General features: G+C 46.6%; 1 protein-coding gene across 6 annotated transcripts in view; it reads right to left on the minus strand.

Moving 5' to 3' along the window:
• The window catches only part of nup155 (nucleoporin 155), a 26,973-nt gene extending 13,261 nt beyond the window's left edge, over positions 1–13,712 (minus strand). The window contains exons 1-22 of one of the 6 annotated variants that reach the window (XR_001477761.2): positions 13,557–13,708; positions 11,609–11,768; positions 10,482–10,619; positions 9,595–9,691; positions 9,291–9,361; positions 8,980–9,072; positions 8,499–8,659; positions 7,723–7,828; positions 7,367–7,440; positions 7,057–7,148; positions 6,831–6,928; positions 6,357–6,524; positions 6,105–6,205; positions 5,126–5,296; positions 4,535–4,645; positions 4,271–4,365; positions 3,229–3,317; positions 2,802–2,864; positions 2,069–2,216; positions 1,671–1,737; positions 1,260–1,375; positions 813–916 (exon numbers count right to left, since the gene is read on the minus strand). Coding sequence is in view for 4 of the 6 variants with exons in the window: in XM_015340376.2 (XP_015195862.1) it covers positions 813–916; positions 1,260–1,375; positions 1,671–1,737; positions 2,069–2,216; positions 2,802–2,864; positions 3,229–3,317; positions 4,271–4,365; positions 4,535–4,645; positions 5,126–5,296; positions 6,105–6,205; positions 6,357–6,524; positions 6,831–6,928; positions 7,057–7,148; positions 7,367–7,440; positions 7,723–7,828; positions 8,499–8,659; positions 8,980–9,072; positions 9,291–9,361; positions 9,595–9,691; positions 10,482–10,619; positions 11,609–11,750 (2,305 nt within the window). In the remaining 2 variants the exon portion in view is untranslated. Of the gene's footprint in view, positions 1–812; positions 917–1,259; positions 1,376–1,670; positions 1,738–2,068; positions 2,217–2,801; positions 2,865–3,228; positions 3,318–4,270; positions 4,366–4,534; positions 4,646–5,125; positions 5,297–6,104; positions 6,206–6,356; positions 6,525–6,830; positions 6,929–7,056; positions 7,149–7,366; positions 7,441–7,722; positions 7,829–8,498; positions 8,660–8,979; positions 9,073–9,290; positions 9,362–9,594; positions 9,692–10,481; positions 10,620–11,608; positions 11,915–12,140; positions 12,160–13,278; positions 13,378–13,556 lie in introns of those variants that run through there. The other 5 variants (XR_001477762.2, XM_015340376.2, XM_015340377.2 and 2 more) reach the window with 5 other exon arrangements.
• Positions 13,713–14,261: the final 549 nt, after the last annotated feature.

The following is a 14,261-nucleotide window of genomic DNA, read 5'->3' on the forward strand; positions in this document are numbered from 1 at the left end:
TGTGTACAGCAAGACATTAATTATCGCCACAGCTACTGTCTTAAGTGCCTCCTGATGAACTGAATTACATTAAAAACAGAAAGCTCTTCACAGGGAGGCTGGTATCCTTTCAGCCTTTAGGCCAAACCAAAAAGAAGCAACAATGACTTGTTTCATTGCACCAGCAGGTTTATATGCGCACCTTGCAAACTGCAATATGACTAGCTCTCCTTTTAAAGCAAAGCATAATCGGTCCTCTGATCAATTTCTCAAGTCTACACTTCCACATGCAATGTAGTTGCTACATCCTTCCTTCAGATACATAACAGTAATTGGATTTCTAAAAGATGTAGAATAAAACCATTTTATTGAGAAGACACAAAAATGTACCCACCAGCAGCCATGGAACAGATTAGCCCCGAGCCAGAGATAAATCATAAGCATAAAAATATGACCTTTATTTTGAAAATAAACAGATGGTAGTATCACCTATAGGTCAATACAAATGAATTGCAGATGCTGGTTAAGGCAAGAGTGATTTGCTCAGCACGATATCTGTTTCAAAAGCAAACCATCTAGTTTAAGAACTAGATATGGAGGATGAGAATACAATTATCCTAAAACTTAAAAGCAAGCTACTTACCCACCAAAAGGAAGCAGATAAGTGCCAAGTGCATGTTTTACATTTTCATTCACTACTGGAATACACAGTCAAATCAGCCTTTTTTGGTCAGTAATTTGGGATTGAACATCTCTAAAGGCAGGCAGGTCACTGAAACGAACGTCGAAACACGGGGTGTGGCAGGAATGTGGAATGACGCAGGGGCACTTACTGTGGTACTTCCTCTGCAGCTCCTGCTGCACTTGCTGTGAACTGCCTCCATCCGGCCGCATGAATCCCAGCAGCCTCTGCTGCAGGTTGCCAGGGGAGCTGAAACTACAGCACAGACACGTTACTGAGATGGGCGTGACTAGGTGCTGCTTTCACATTAATCAGACACAGAGGGGCTGGACAGCATCAGCCACATCTTAAAAAAGCTCTTACAAGAATATGAGTACCTCTACCAGTAAGAACTAACACATATTTTATGACACACTTGGTCCTCAAGGCCCAAATATTCCAAAACTCTGTTTATAACTTGGGTCATTAAGGTCTCAAGTATATCCATCAAGCTGGAAATCACTGTGTCTTAAATATTAATAAACTACTATCTACCAAATTGGCTGCATGGGTCGGATGGCCTCCTCTTTTTTGTAACCTTTACACAGTTTTTTCCTACCTGACAGCTCCCAGCGAGCCAGGGCTGAACTGTGAGTTCTTATCCAGGAAATCCTTCAACCCCCTCAGCTCCTGAAGTACCGATTCCAGGACTGAGGAAGGCACAGAGCTCTCCATCTGAAATTGAGCCATTCATCAGCTCAGTCTTGCAGACACAGCAGGCATGTGTCAGCCTTTTCTGCCACATGAAAAACATGCTAAACTACTATGCTGTTATTTATTTTCTTATTCGCATATTATTGCATTAGTTATGCCAACACCACAATTCAGGAGATAAAGTGAACAGCCATTTGGTCTTCGATATCAAGAAGTAGATTCACACCCAAGCTCAACAGCTTCTATACACATATTGCTCGAACATCTCAAAATATTAAATAGAAACGCTTCCTTTCTATTTTGAAGTTCTACTCACAATGGTGACCTGTTGATTTCCTGTACTGATGGTCTTCTCCGTTGCCAGGCTTCCATCCCAGATATTCCTATCAAAATAAAGGAAGCACTTTTCAACGCACAGCCACAGATCAGCAGCCAAAACTTCAACAACACACTGTCATTGGACATGGTGCTGAAATCAACGTCCAATACAGCTATCCTTCAAAATCTGCTCGTCATTCTGGCTTGCCGTTCCTTGCTTGCTACCTAAGAGAGACTAATTACAAATCGTTATTCCATTCACACTTTGCACAATTCTATCCACCGACTGGCGTAGCCGAGCTGGAGCGAGCAATGAGTTGCTGAATACGAGGCAACTGTGTAGGGACGAGTTGTGTGTGAGTGGTGTTAGCAGTGGGATCAGAGCAGGAGCCTTACCCCAGGATCCTGCTGAAGTAAATGCAGATGCCGTTATGCTTCCCCGAGAACACCACCTCCGGTCCAGCCATGGCAGTGATGGGCGCTCCAGCCTGACCCATGGAGGGCGCCTGCACAAAGGGGGTGGACACACTCGGGGGGTAGGACCCTGAGATACAGAGGGGGGGCGACAAGAGACATGGCATGTGGCTGAAAACCAGCTATGACAAAGTTTTAAATATGCTCTCTGACCGAAAATATCCTTCTGAGACAGAAAAGCTTGGAGAAATGAATTTTAAAAGCCCGATATCTTAATAGTGTCAGTGGTGTGCAATGCCAAACACGCTGCAGCTGCCACCTAAGACTGAAACAGCACACAACACATCTGCTCGACTTGCCATACCTCAAGAGTATCTAACGTACCAAGCCGATGACTGTACTTCTGAAAGCGACAAGCGAAGCTTCCCTGTCACAGAGATTTCTGCATGTAAAGATCATTACCCCTTCCCAGACTGTGACCCGTGCAGACTTGTGTAACTACATGCTTCATTAGCATGCGGTTCGCTTCACACTGTCTACAGCTGCATGATGTACTTCAGAACTGTTCGTTTTAAGCAGCCAGCCCTATCCAGGTCATACTACAGAGCTGTAGAATGAAACGAACTAAAGATGGAGAAACTGTTCTGGTTAGGATGCTGAGAAGGAAAAGAAGAAGGAAAGGACAGGGCCTGTGTGAAGGCCAGAGGTAGAGTACCTGGAGCAGGGGTGGCCAGGAAGCTGGGATTGGGAACTGGACTGCTGATGGGCAGAGGGGAACCTACAGCAAGAGCAAAGGATGAAAACAAACATCACTGCGATGACTTAATGCTGCACAACACAGAATCAAAGACGTCTCAAGGACACACCTACACCGTGCTAGAAGTCAAGAATCTCTCAAACCACTGAAGCTTAAACAGCAAATTGGCAATATTGAGATTACAGAAAATCATGTTCAAGTGCACTATAGGCTTGAACTGAAGTTACTAAAAAGGCTTTGAAAACCGGTCTTCCTAGTGTCCCACAGCAAAGAAAGTTAAGAACTCTGGAAGTAAGGCATACCTGCAGTGTTGAGTAATGATCCTGCAACAAACGCTCCACTGATTTCTGAGATGCACCCCCATCCCGTTTCTCTTGTCACTTACCAGGCACGGGTGAACTCAGCATGGGTCCCACGCTGCTGACAGGAGCTGACAGGGCAGAAGCGAAGCGCATCTGTGCCTCTCCTCCATACCTGCAACACAGCACGCACAGAGGCCGCAGTTATATACCAGGGCTCCAGCAACTCCAAGAATTTCCAATGCGGTTCTGCAGGATTGTTACACCAAATCCAGCTGCGTTTCACTGCCTCCTGAAACAATGCGATTCCCAGGCTCCCCGGTGACAGGTCACAGCTGACCCTGGAGATGCAGGGAAGAGAAAGGTGGAGGCGAGAGACAAAAGGCGGGCTCAGCTTGTGGACAAACTAGGCGCTGCAGCACAGTGGAAGCGTCACAAGATGGAGCGAAGTGAAAGTGAGAAGATTACTGCTTCGATTTGAACTCTTATTTATTTGCCCCGAAGTAGCTTAGTTGGCCCGCTTTGCTTATATCGGTATCTCAAGGAGTCGGCTATTGCTCTGAAGAAAAAATTGGAGTTTTTTTTGTTTGTGAGTAATTGACTACTCGCAGAGACAATGTGTGCTGGAAACTGCGTGGAGAAGCACCATGACAATTGTTGTTTTTCAAACCCTTGCTCCAACTGACTTGTTACAAATCTAGCTGACACCAAATTTTCAAAACCTTGCTGTAATCCTGCAAACTGCATCACCTCAGTTTCTCTCCTGCAGGAACTGAAGCCACCACTCCTCATTATACTTTGTTACAATTAGCAGCCTTTAATTGATTAAAAAAACTTTTTATCTTCTACTTAAAGCACTTCTATACTTACAAAAGCCAATGAAAGATAGATTCAAATCAAGAAAATGGAAATCCTGAAACCAGGCATTCACTGAAAAATTAGAGCATCAGAAACACCTGGCTTCCATCATGCTATTTTGTATGGGACAACATCAAAACAAACCAGTGCCCACATATACGTTAAAATTTTAAATTTAAAACTTTTACTGCTGCTTCATGATAATTCCTCTGAGAAGTCTTCCACTGACAAATGCACCAGTTTTCTGGAAGAGGCTGAAAGGTGCCGCACCTGAAGAAGGCCCTGGAGGCCCACAGGGACACCTCTCTGTCATAGGCAGCGCTGGAACAGGCCAGGATCAGAGCGGTGGCACAGGCCTGCTCCTCCTGCAGAGACACAAGATACGTCCAGCGTGAGGGACCGCAACATTGGGAACAGAAACCCTAACTCCAATGTGCCACCGCTGTGGCTCCTAGTAGGATGAAATGCAATCTGTAATTCGAAAATAGCATAAACTGATCACCACTGAAGCCAGCGGCGCTCCGCAACGCTCACCCTGTGCAGCTTGAAGAATCTCTCGATCTCCTCCCCATCTCCCCCGGCACAGCTCACCAGCAGGTGCCTCAGCTGATCCACGGGGCGCAGCTTGTGGAAGATGTGACTTCCCTGAAGCAAAGACACAAGCGTCTAGTTCTGCGCAGACAGGGCCGCCCTTCTGTGAGGACTCCAGCACAGGACACACTCACTGGGCTCATTTCTAGATGCAACGCGGTCAGTTCCAATGACACTTTCTGATTATTAAACCCTCTGGCAGGACACAACAGGCGGCTGTCTTTTGCCTCAAAGCAAGAAACTTTTCTTTGGCAAAAATTGTTTTCAGGCGCTAATTCTGCAGAAAGAATACTTCAAGCAAATAGCATTATCATTTGGAAAGCCACACAAAAAGCTCCAATTTTAAAAAAAAGTAACTAAAAGGACATAAAAAACATTTCTTAGGTACTGCATCTGGTCATTATAGATCCAGATGTGTTGGATGCCCAGGAAAAATAAAAACCAAATGGTACCAGAAACAATAAACAGAAAGCCTGCTACTCCTCTAGTGCACCTGAAGCACTAAGGCTGAGGAATCGGGCAGTGTGAAGGTACCTTGGCCGAGAGAAGGACGAACTTCTTAGGGGGGATGTTGTGCTGCTGAACCACGACTGGAGAGTCTGTGTGTGGCACAAGGTCCCTGTTGAGCGGAGTCACGACCTTCACTGCCCTCGACTCTTCGACCGCACACAGAGACCACGTGTGTCCATCCACAGTCGAGGTCATCTGTGGACGACAGCAAACACTGCAAGGCACTGCTGGGCAAGACATTATCTGTCCAAACCCGGCCATGATGTCAGCGTCAGACATACACAAGGACACACAATGCAAAACATTTCAGTTTTGAGGAGGCCTTCCAAACTTCACTTTCCCGCAAGCTCCGAATGTCACTTTAAAACAGCATTTAAAGGGGAACTGCAGTCCCAATTTCCCAGACCGGTTATTAAATAAATTAATTCACAGAACAAATTTACAAATTTCAAATCAAGAACTTTGTCAAAGTACCGTAAGTCGCCATGTTGTCGCAAACTAGCATTCGAGGTCCCAGGAATTGTGATGTGATACGGCCCTTCGTGCTCACTAGTCACCATAAAGATTAATATAATGTAATGTAAGAGCAAATAAATACAGTTTACAATTACAATAACTGATAAAAAATACATGTATCTTCTACTTCAATCTCATTGGCAGGAAGCCATTTGTCCCATCTACCATGTTTGGGAGTAGTTAAGAGATTTAAGGATCTATTTAATCCATTCACTATTTGGAAGAAGCCAGGGCAATGGCTTCATCAACATGTAGCTTGTTTCACACTCTCCCAACACTTTGGGTTTTGTGAAGTACCTCCTGTTCTTGCTTTAAATCCTGTGTCCACACGTTCTTGTTTCACTGAATGATTCCGATTCTTTACAATGCTTTAGATATGAGAGCACAAATAGCCAATTATGGGACTAACGTATTAAATATCCAATAAACCTCATCCTCGGGGGTCCTGGAAGCACACTCAAGTTTGCTGGATGCTGCTGAAATGTACCTGTGCTTCCATTAAGGGTTTCTTGAAGGGGAAAGAGTCGTGGTTGATGCACCACAGGATATCGCCATCTTCTGTTTCTGAGGCGGCCATCAGCAGAACACCTACAGCAGCGACAAAATCGCAAGAACACAACTGTGCTTGAAGAACAGCACTAAAACACCAATTATGCTTCAAACACTGTATGTCTGTCTAAAGTCTACTCTTGCACAAAGTCTCAATGTTAGTGGTTAATAATGTCTTGATTTAAGGCACCTTTGCTGTACAGGGCTTTGTGGACTTTGGAGGGTTTCTGAAGTGTGGCGGAGGCTGAGAATCCTGGAGGCAGGCGGACATGGACCAGAACCAGCATGCCGGGTCGGGCAGAGGTGTGCCTGGCGTTGGGTGGGGAGAACGGCGTGGTGCTGAAGTATAGGCGAACACCTGCAGAGACAAAGTCAGAACAAAACTCCAGAATCCCGAGGGGCCAACTTTTAGACACAGGCTGGCTGACTGACTACTAAGAGTTAGATAACAGGGGCAGCACTCTGGACTAGTAGTGAGGTTCTGTGGGCTTCTGGACTCTAACAACTCAATTGCTGTGGGTTTGAATCTCACTGCTGTTGTACCTTTGAACAAGACAGTTCACCCAGACTACTCCACTCAAATACTGCACTGTGGAAATGGGTCTTATACATTTAACACCTGCCTGTACATGCGAGGGTGCCTCTCTATCACACCTGTCCGTACCTGCATGTGTAATGGCCAGCAGGTGGCAATCCGAGGACTCAGACCTCTCAATCACTGCAATCTGAACAATGGGCTTGAAGACCGACCGATCAATAGTCCTGAGTGAGGAAAAGGAAAGAAATCGAAGCAAACACAGTAAACCTCAAACCCCACAGATGCCGTCGTGGTAAAAGTGATTCTCTCTTTGCGAGCAGGGGCCTGTACAGTTGTCGAAGTGAAAACACACCTTGCGATGTTGCCCGCAGCTGACACAATGGAATTCTGGGACATGCCGGCCACTCTGCTCATCCCCTGTCCGTCCACTCCCAGGTCATAAACCTAGGACAACACAGGGCTGGGATTAGCACGGCCCTCTGAACAGGACACAGACTTTTGCCACACTTTTAACATACCAAACTTTCTGCAGCACACCAAATGATTAAAAAGGCAGTACCGCTGCAGGAAATAACTAAGTACATTACAGAATTTTTTTACTAGGCTTTCCTTGTGCCGTCTACCACTGGATCTCCTGAAAAAACACTGGGTGAAAGTCCTACCTGAATGACTCCCTTCTCTGAGCGGGTGTAGAGAGTGTTGCGACTGTTGTCGATGGCTATCTGGACAATGGGATCTAGAAAAAAAAAAGAAATAATTAATCTGCCTCATACAGGGCAACGTGCTGGTGGCACACCTACTGAGGTCTACAGTGCACCCTCAGTGGTACTGAGACCTCTGAGCTGCATCAATACACCTACAAACCAACATGGAGAATTTTACTGATACCGTTTTGCCTGGAACAGGCAGAGAGCAAGAAAACAAGCTGAAAAGCGCCCCAGAATCGCTGAGAACAAGAGCAACAGGAAACCCAGCTCTAAGGACGTGAACCCCAGAGGCGGCTGGTCGGGCGACTCACCGTCCTCGGAGAAGGTGAACTGCAGCACGGAGGGAATGAGGAAGGAGAGGGTGCTTTTAGAATGGTTGATCTTCCTGCAGCGCTGGCTGAACCATCCCGCTTCGGCCTGGGATACGAAGAAGGGAGCATGTGGTGAACAACCCCGCCAAAGAACTGTCTGCCAACAGGCCGTGTGGGTAACACACCCCTGAGCTTTCTCCAATCGACTGATATACTGATCGGAGAAAGAAGTCAACAAAAAGACCCTTTCTGCAAAAATCCAGTTCTCAGAGTTCAACAACACAAACTCTAACCACAGCTGGGTTCATTTCAAGCCAAAAGGTACAGAGCTGCAGGACTTGGACACAGTGCAGGTGTCCAGAGGTGGTTGCAGGGATGCATTCATCTGCAATAATCAAATTGTTCTTCATGAAAACACCTATACTGAGAGCCAAGTCAGCAAGTAACAAACACAGGTCAAAAGGAGTGCATCACGTTCTTCTTCCAAACCCACTGATTACTTAATCCTCCAGAAAATATAAAGGTTATTAATACTGACATCTCAGTAAAACTGTGAAATCGGTGGCCCTTCTCCCATTTTGTCTGTGGAATGAGCAGCGGTTCTAACTGCAGACCTCTAAAGAAAACAAGGAACAAAACTCCATTGTCGAAAAAATGAACCAACAAATACTAATGCAACTGGTGCAATGGGCCCTGCCGAGCCCAGGCGAGCACAGAGGGACAGCTCTGCTCTGCTGCACAGCACCAGCTTCAGGGAGTAGGAGTCTCTGCTGTACCTGATAGGCAATCTCGTACAGACAGCCGTCCTTTCCCGCCAGGAATATGCGCCCCAGGTCGGTGGAGGTGACGGCCAGCAGGTAGGTGTTGTCAGTGGGGATGGAGTACAGCGGGTCAGGCAGCAGCTGCATCCCGCTGGACATGCTGTCATTCAGAGCCCCTGACATCGGCCGGAGAGACAGGTAAAGCGTGACTGAGATGCCGCAGCTCTTAACACACAATAAAACCTCAGTATTGCCAAACCATCACCTAACACTGTCAACACGGTGGAGGGACGTCTTCAGAATGAACAGTGAAACACGAACCAGAGGGTGCGAGTGGGAGCGATGTGGAAAAGCATTTAAAACCCAAGAACAGAAGGCGCCACATTTTCAACGTGCGTCGAAGGAAAACCATGCACGCAGGAAATAGAATGACCGAAAACATCCCCTTACAGTGGTCCAGTTTGGTTCGGTAAAGACCAGGAGACCGAGGCCCTACCTGCCTGGGAGCCAGGGAAACTCAGCCCAAGGATGACGACGTCCACCGGCGTAGCTAGCACCAGCAGGTACTGGATGTGGGGCTGGAAGATCCCTGCAGAGGAGAAAGCACACGGGTGTCACGTCAGGCTCTGCTGTGAGGCAACTTCAAGGCCCGGCCCCTTTCCAACTCCTGAAAGCAGCCCGGGGGGGGGTCACTGACAGGCTTGTGACAACAGATGCACAAGTACGCTGCAGATCGCACTGCCCATGGCGCCAGTTTAAAAAAGAAAGCGAGTTCAGCATCAGTAAGCAGGTACAATTTGCTCTTACCTTCTTTTGGCTTTACGAGACCCACAGACAGAATGGTTTCGCTAAGGCCATCAAAGTAGGCAACATCCCCCCTGCCGTGGAGTGAAAGAGAAATATTGTGATCACTATTCTCATTACTCACCCACTCCCCACTATTACATGCCATGGCCAATTATGGCCGGTCTGGCACGGGAGGGGTTCACATCCATTTTAAGTAAGACCTGTCATTTGTGAACATTTTCTAGGACAAATCAATCTTGAAAAGGTTTAGAAGGGAAAGGGTGAGCAACCAGAGTGATGCCCAGTGGGGGCAATCAGTACGTACCCATCCTCATAGTTCCACATGAAAATGTCATTGTCGATTGTGAGCCAAGCCCTGCTGATCTCTGGGAAGACTCCCATCATGCAGTTGCACTGCATGTCTGGTGCACAGAAGAGGTAAAGAACCCAACCAGCGCAAAAGGAACAAACACATGACTTCTACAGAAAATATCAGTGCTACACTGCAGGGTAAAAAACCTTGCTCTTTGCGGTTTTGACGCTGTAGCTAAGGCCCAACTTAAATCAAGACACTATCCTGGCTGGCAACTGCCACCTGATGACACAAACAAAAAGAGCTTCAGCATTAAAGCTTAATTACTGGCGAACACTTCAGCAGCAGGCAATGGACGCACCACAGCCACTCGTCCCTGCTGTGCCGGACTGTTTCAACTAGAGCAGAAACACACGAGGAGTTGTGGGGAATTCTTACTCTCTAGCAGAAAAGACAAGAAGGTCTTGGGCACAGTCTTGGGCCCCCAAATGCCTGCTGGGGTTGGAAGCTCACAGCTCGAAGGAGAGCGAGGCAGCTTCAATTTGGAAGACCGAAGACAAATGTTGAAACATCTACAGCCTTGCTATTTATTAATAATCAAGTGGAACTTTAAAAAGACAGAAGTGTTAGGTGTTAGGCTGCTTGTTGTAGTGCCATTCTTGTATTGACATGTTGCTGTGCTGAGAGTTGCGCTGCACTCTGTCTTCTCCTTACCCCAGCAGATATCTAAAACTACCTGCAATCAGACAGAGTACATTCACTGTTATTTGTACAAGACAGCGACGAGAGAAAAAATGTAACCCATGCTTTCGGGCCACCCGTGCTGTTAGCATCGGGGAACATTCACACAGGATGGAGTGCAGATGGAGAAAGCAGGATCTTGGAGCACAGAAGGATACGGCTGAACTGCTCCACCAGCTCAGGGGGCAGGGGTACCCTGCGGACTGGGCTGATCTCGGGCAGGCTGGGCACGGTCAGCAGCCCAGGGCCCTGCAGGGGGTAGTCCATGTCCGACATTCCCGACAGGGAGGGCATGTCTGTGCACAAGGGGAAAAGAGGGTGAGAGTCGGTCCTCACGCGATGCTTAAGCTTCCAAAACCTATTCTGTTCCTGCCTTGCATTATTTCTCTGCATTCCCCGATCAGAAAGAGCAAACACAGTGCTATCATTGCATTCATCAACAAGCCACCTGAACACGTTTTACATCTGCTGGGATTCTGGGCTTTGTGTTCAACCCGATCCCAGCCTGCAGTGCGCTAAGTGTTTTACGTTACCAATACACCCATACCACTTTTTACGAATGTTCTTCTTATGAAAATTCGATACTACAAAGCATGTGAATCGTTACCCACATTTCGAAAAACAAAAGCCAATTTTGTATCTACGAAGAACCGATGCCAAATGCAGAGAGTGAAGAGGAAGGCGTCATACGACTCATTTCATACCGAGTGTGTGCATCACATTCCTCTAGCTAGTATGGGTGAGAGTGAGCAGAGAGCCTGCGCAGGGGCACAAGAGAAATATGTGATACAGTTCATCGTTTCTTGCTTTATGCGCTCTTGTGTGCGCTCTTATTTTTCACAAGAGTATTTGTGGTTTAAACTTTATCGTGGTGTTAAGGAGGAAATTGGAGGGTCTTAAAGAGGTGTTAAGAAAACTTAAGTGTGTAATTACACTTAACTAGATAATACATGTTTTTATTACTAAAAACACAAACAACAGTATGAATGTTAGTTGTTATTATTATTATTATTATTATTATTATTTCGATGTACTAAAGAGTTTCTGGGAACGGATTATGTTTGTAAAAAGAGGTACCGGTGTAGATCATAAAAAGTGTCATAACATGCAAGTGTAATCAGTTTTATTTCTAACATAATGTGTGAACTGCACATATGAATCATCCTGCTCTGGAGTCACTACAGGGGACTGTAACTTTTTTACAATGTCCTCTCCTCAGTTTTCAAAGGTCTACCAAAGACTGGTATGGTGCAGGAAGGCAGACGGCGAACGAGTCGATGCTCACTGTGCGCCGGGACGTTGAGGAGCTCCGAGAGGTCAGGGAAGCAGCGGTCGTCCTGCAGGTGTCTGTCGATGAGCCTCCCGGTGTTCTCCAGCGCCTCCTGCAGCGCGGCCGCAGGATTGCTGGCACCCAGGCTGGACGGCATGGTGTGGGGAAGAGCCACCTGCCGCAGGTGAGGAGAGATTCGGGTCAGCGCAGCCCCATGCCGAGCCGGGCAGGAATTTACACCACGAGTGAGAGAGCAGTCCAGCACCACAGTCCAAACCAGACCCACATGCCCGCTGAGCCCATAGGACGCTTGAGTGAAACCTGCGGAGCAATTTTATTTTCTACTTAAAAGCTGGACGTCTTAAGCTACTACTGAAAGTATAGCAACGAAGACAATTCAAAGTCAGCCTCCCACCGCTTAGGAACTGTAAACAAACTAACCCTATTATGAGGTCAGCTAAGGGTAAGATTATGTAACTGGTAGCTGGACTGGAATAAAAACCAGCAGACATGGGGGTCTCCAGGATAAAGGAGGGGAACCCCTAACCTAGAACAGGCACTCCCAAATGGGTAACTTGGGCCAGTAGGTGGTGCTCTTCCTGGTGTACCAGGATTTTGAAACCAGTGCCACACTGCGCCGGGGGAGGTGTTATCTTTCAAGTGACACGTTCAAGCTGGCTGCTTGGTCCTTAAAGATCCCAGGGTGCTCTCTGGAACAGTAGGGGTGTTTTCTGTAGGGGCAGGCAGAGGAACAGTAGGGGCATTCCCTGCCTAAATTCCTCCCTGGGCCTCCCTAAAGCTGCCCCTGAACTGAACTGGTGAGCTTCTCGCTCTGCCTCCTGGTCATCATGAGATACAAGCGTGTCGCCCTCGTATCTGGGAAGCATTCTGAATGAAAAGTGTGATACAAATGCAATTAATCACTAAATACTCTCCAAGAAACATCTTGTGACCACAATAACCAGCTTAAGAAAGCTTTAAAAAGCAAGTTGACAACTGCAATAGCACGTTAACTTGGCTATATTCAGCGATGTGCTCCAGACTGACAGCTGAGTTTACACACTGCAGTGTGCCGTTTCAGGGTCTTCTGGAATTACGCAGAGCTAGCTTTGAAAAGATCAGCTTGAGACCACAGTTCCCAATTAGCTTTAACTACGACCACTATCTAGCTAGCTTCTTTGTCTTTTGCCCGCACACATAAATCTTCAAACTAGCTGACACGGTAAACCATTCACTCATCTGAAGGGATTCTCTACCGCAAGGATTCTGAAAGTGAGATCCGAGATCCGGTGAAGGAACACTTCAGCAAGAATTTGAATCGGTCCTCAATCACATTCACCCATGCAGGCGGAAATGTCTTCAGTAGCTGGCAGTGAATTTATTTCTTTCAGATTTGACTGCCAATACCAGCATTAGTGTTTGGTTTCATGCCATATTACAATGGATGGTCCCTGAACCACAGTAGTAGTATTTTCTAAAACATGCCCGCAGTTCTTAAGAGCTTCAAAACCACTAGTCTAGTGCGGAAGAGGATCACCCTTAAGATACTGGATGGCTGACCAGCTCCCCAGCACAAAAACTCAAGACACGCTAACAACTAAACATTAAGGAGAAAATAGTAACGAAAAGTAGCTATAGCCCGATTAAAGACATCTCCCGCCCCCTTCAAATTCTAAACGGCTTACACAGGCTCAACGTGCGTGCTCAGATCACGGGATCTGAATGAAAGTGCTTCACATCACACATGAAACACAGCGCGATTGCCACATGAGCAGGAACAGCAAATAAGTACGTCACAAAGAAGTCAACAGCAATATCCTTCAGTGCCAGCTGATTAATAAAATCACTTGGCATAGACGTTGTCTCGCAACTTACCAAACATGCTTGCGTTTTCTGTCAAACCCTGGTACTTACACAAACCTGAACTTCAATGAAATCATTAATATAGTGAAGATCGACTTACCAAAAACGAAACAAACAGCAAAAGAAATGCAAGAACGTAAAAAATGAAGTTAATGTAGAACTACAATTTACACCGCACTCGCTCCGCTTTTCTTCCCGTGCTGCCTGTATCCCGCCTGCCTCATGTCCCTGGGGTGAAAGGTCACGGCTGTCGTTTCCGTGTCCTGAATATCTATGGTGAACTTGCTGTCTGAGAGAGAGCCGCTCCTGTGGCTGGTGGACTAAAGCACTCGTACGGGAGGAACAAACAGAGCATATTGTTAACTCCGCAAATATCAAGAGATATTTAAAGCAGTAGTATTGCCGTTTCCTAACGTACATTTCCAATTCGTTTACTACACGTTTCCCAGCTGGAGAGACACATTTTTAGGTCTTTACGAAATCCATTTCTGTTGGGCGTTTAAAGGCTTTTATTTAATTCCACTGACACAGCAGCTGCCCATTCAGCAGCCCGCCTAATCTGCTAGCTGTGCTGCTGTGTCTCCACAGTCAGGTCCACGTCAAGAGCTTTGGCATCTTCCGTGCTAAAAGGTGCAGCGTACACGCGTGCTGTTCACCTAAAATCCACATGCTTGAGCTAGCTTTGCTATTGATTTGTCAATTCTTCATAAAGCGGCCCCATCCTGCTCAGCATGATATTGATGAAGTATCTTACCATATTAATAAGAATTCACTACATTATACCACAGTTTATCATGATTGTATA

Source organism: Lepisosteus oculatus, chromosome 3, assembly GCF_040954835.1.
Source record: "Lepisosteus oculatus isolate fLepOcu1 chromosome 3, fLepOcu1.hap2, whole genome shotgun sequence".
NCBI lineage: Eukaryota > Metazoa > Chordata > Actinopteri > Semionotiformes > Lepisosteidae > Lepisosteus > Lepisosteus oculatus.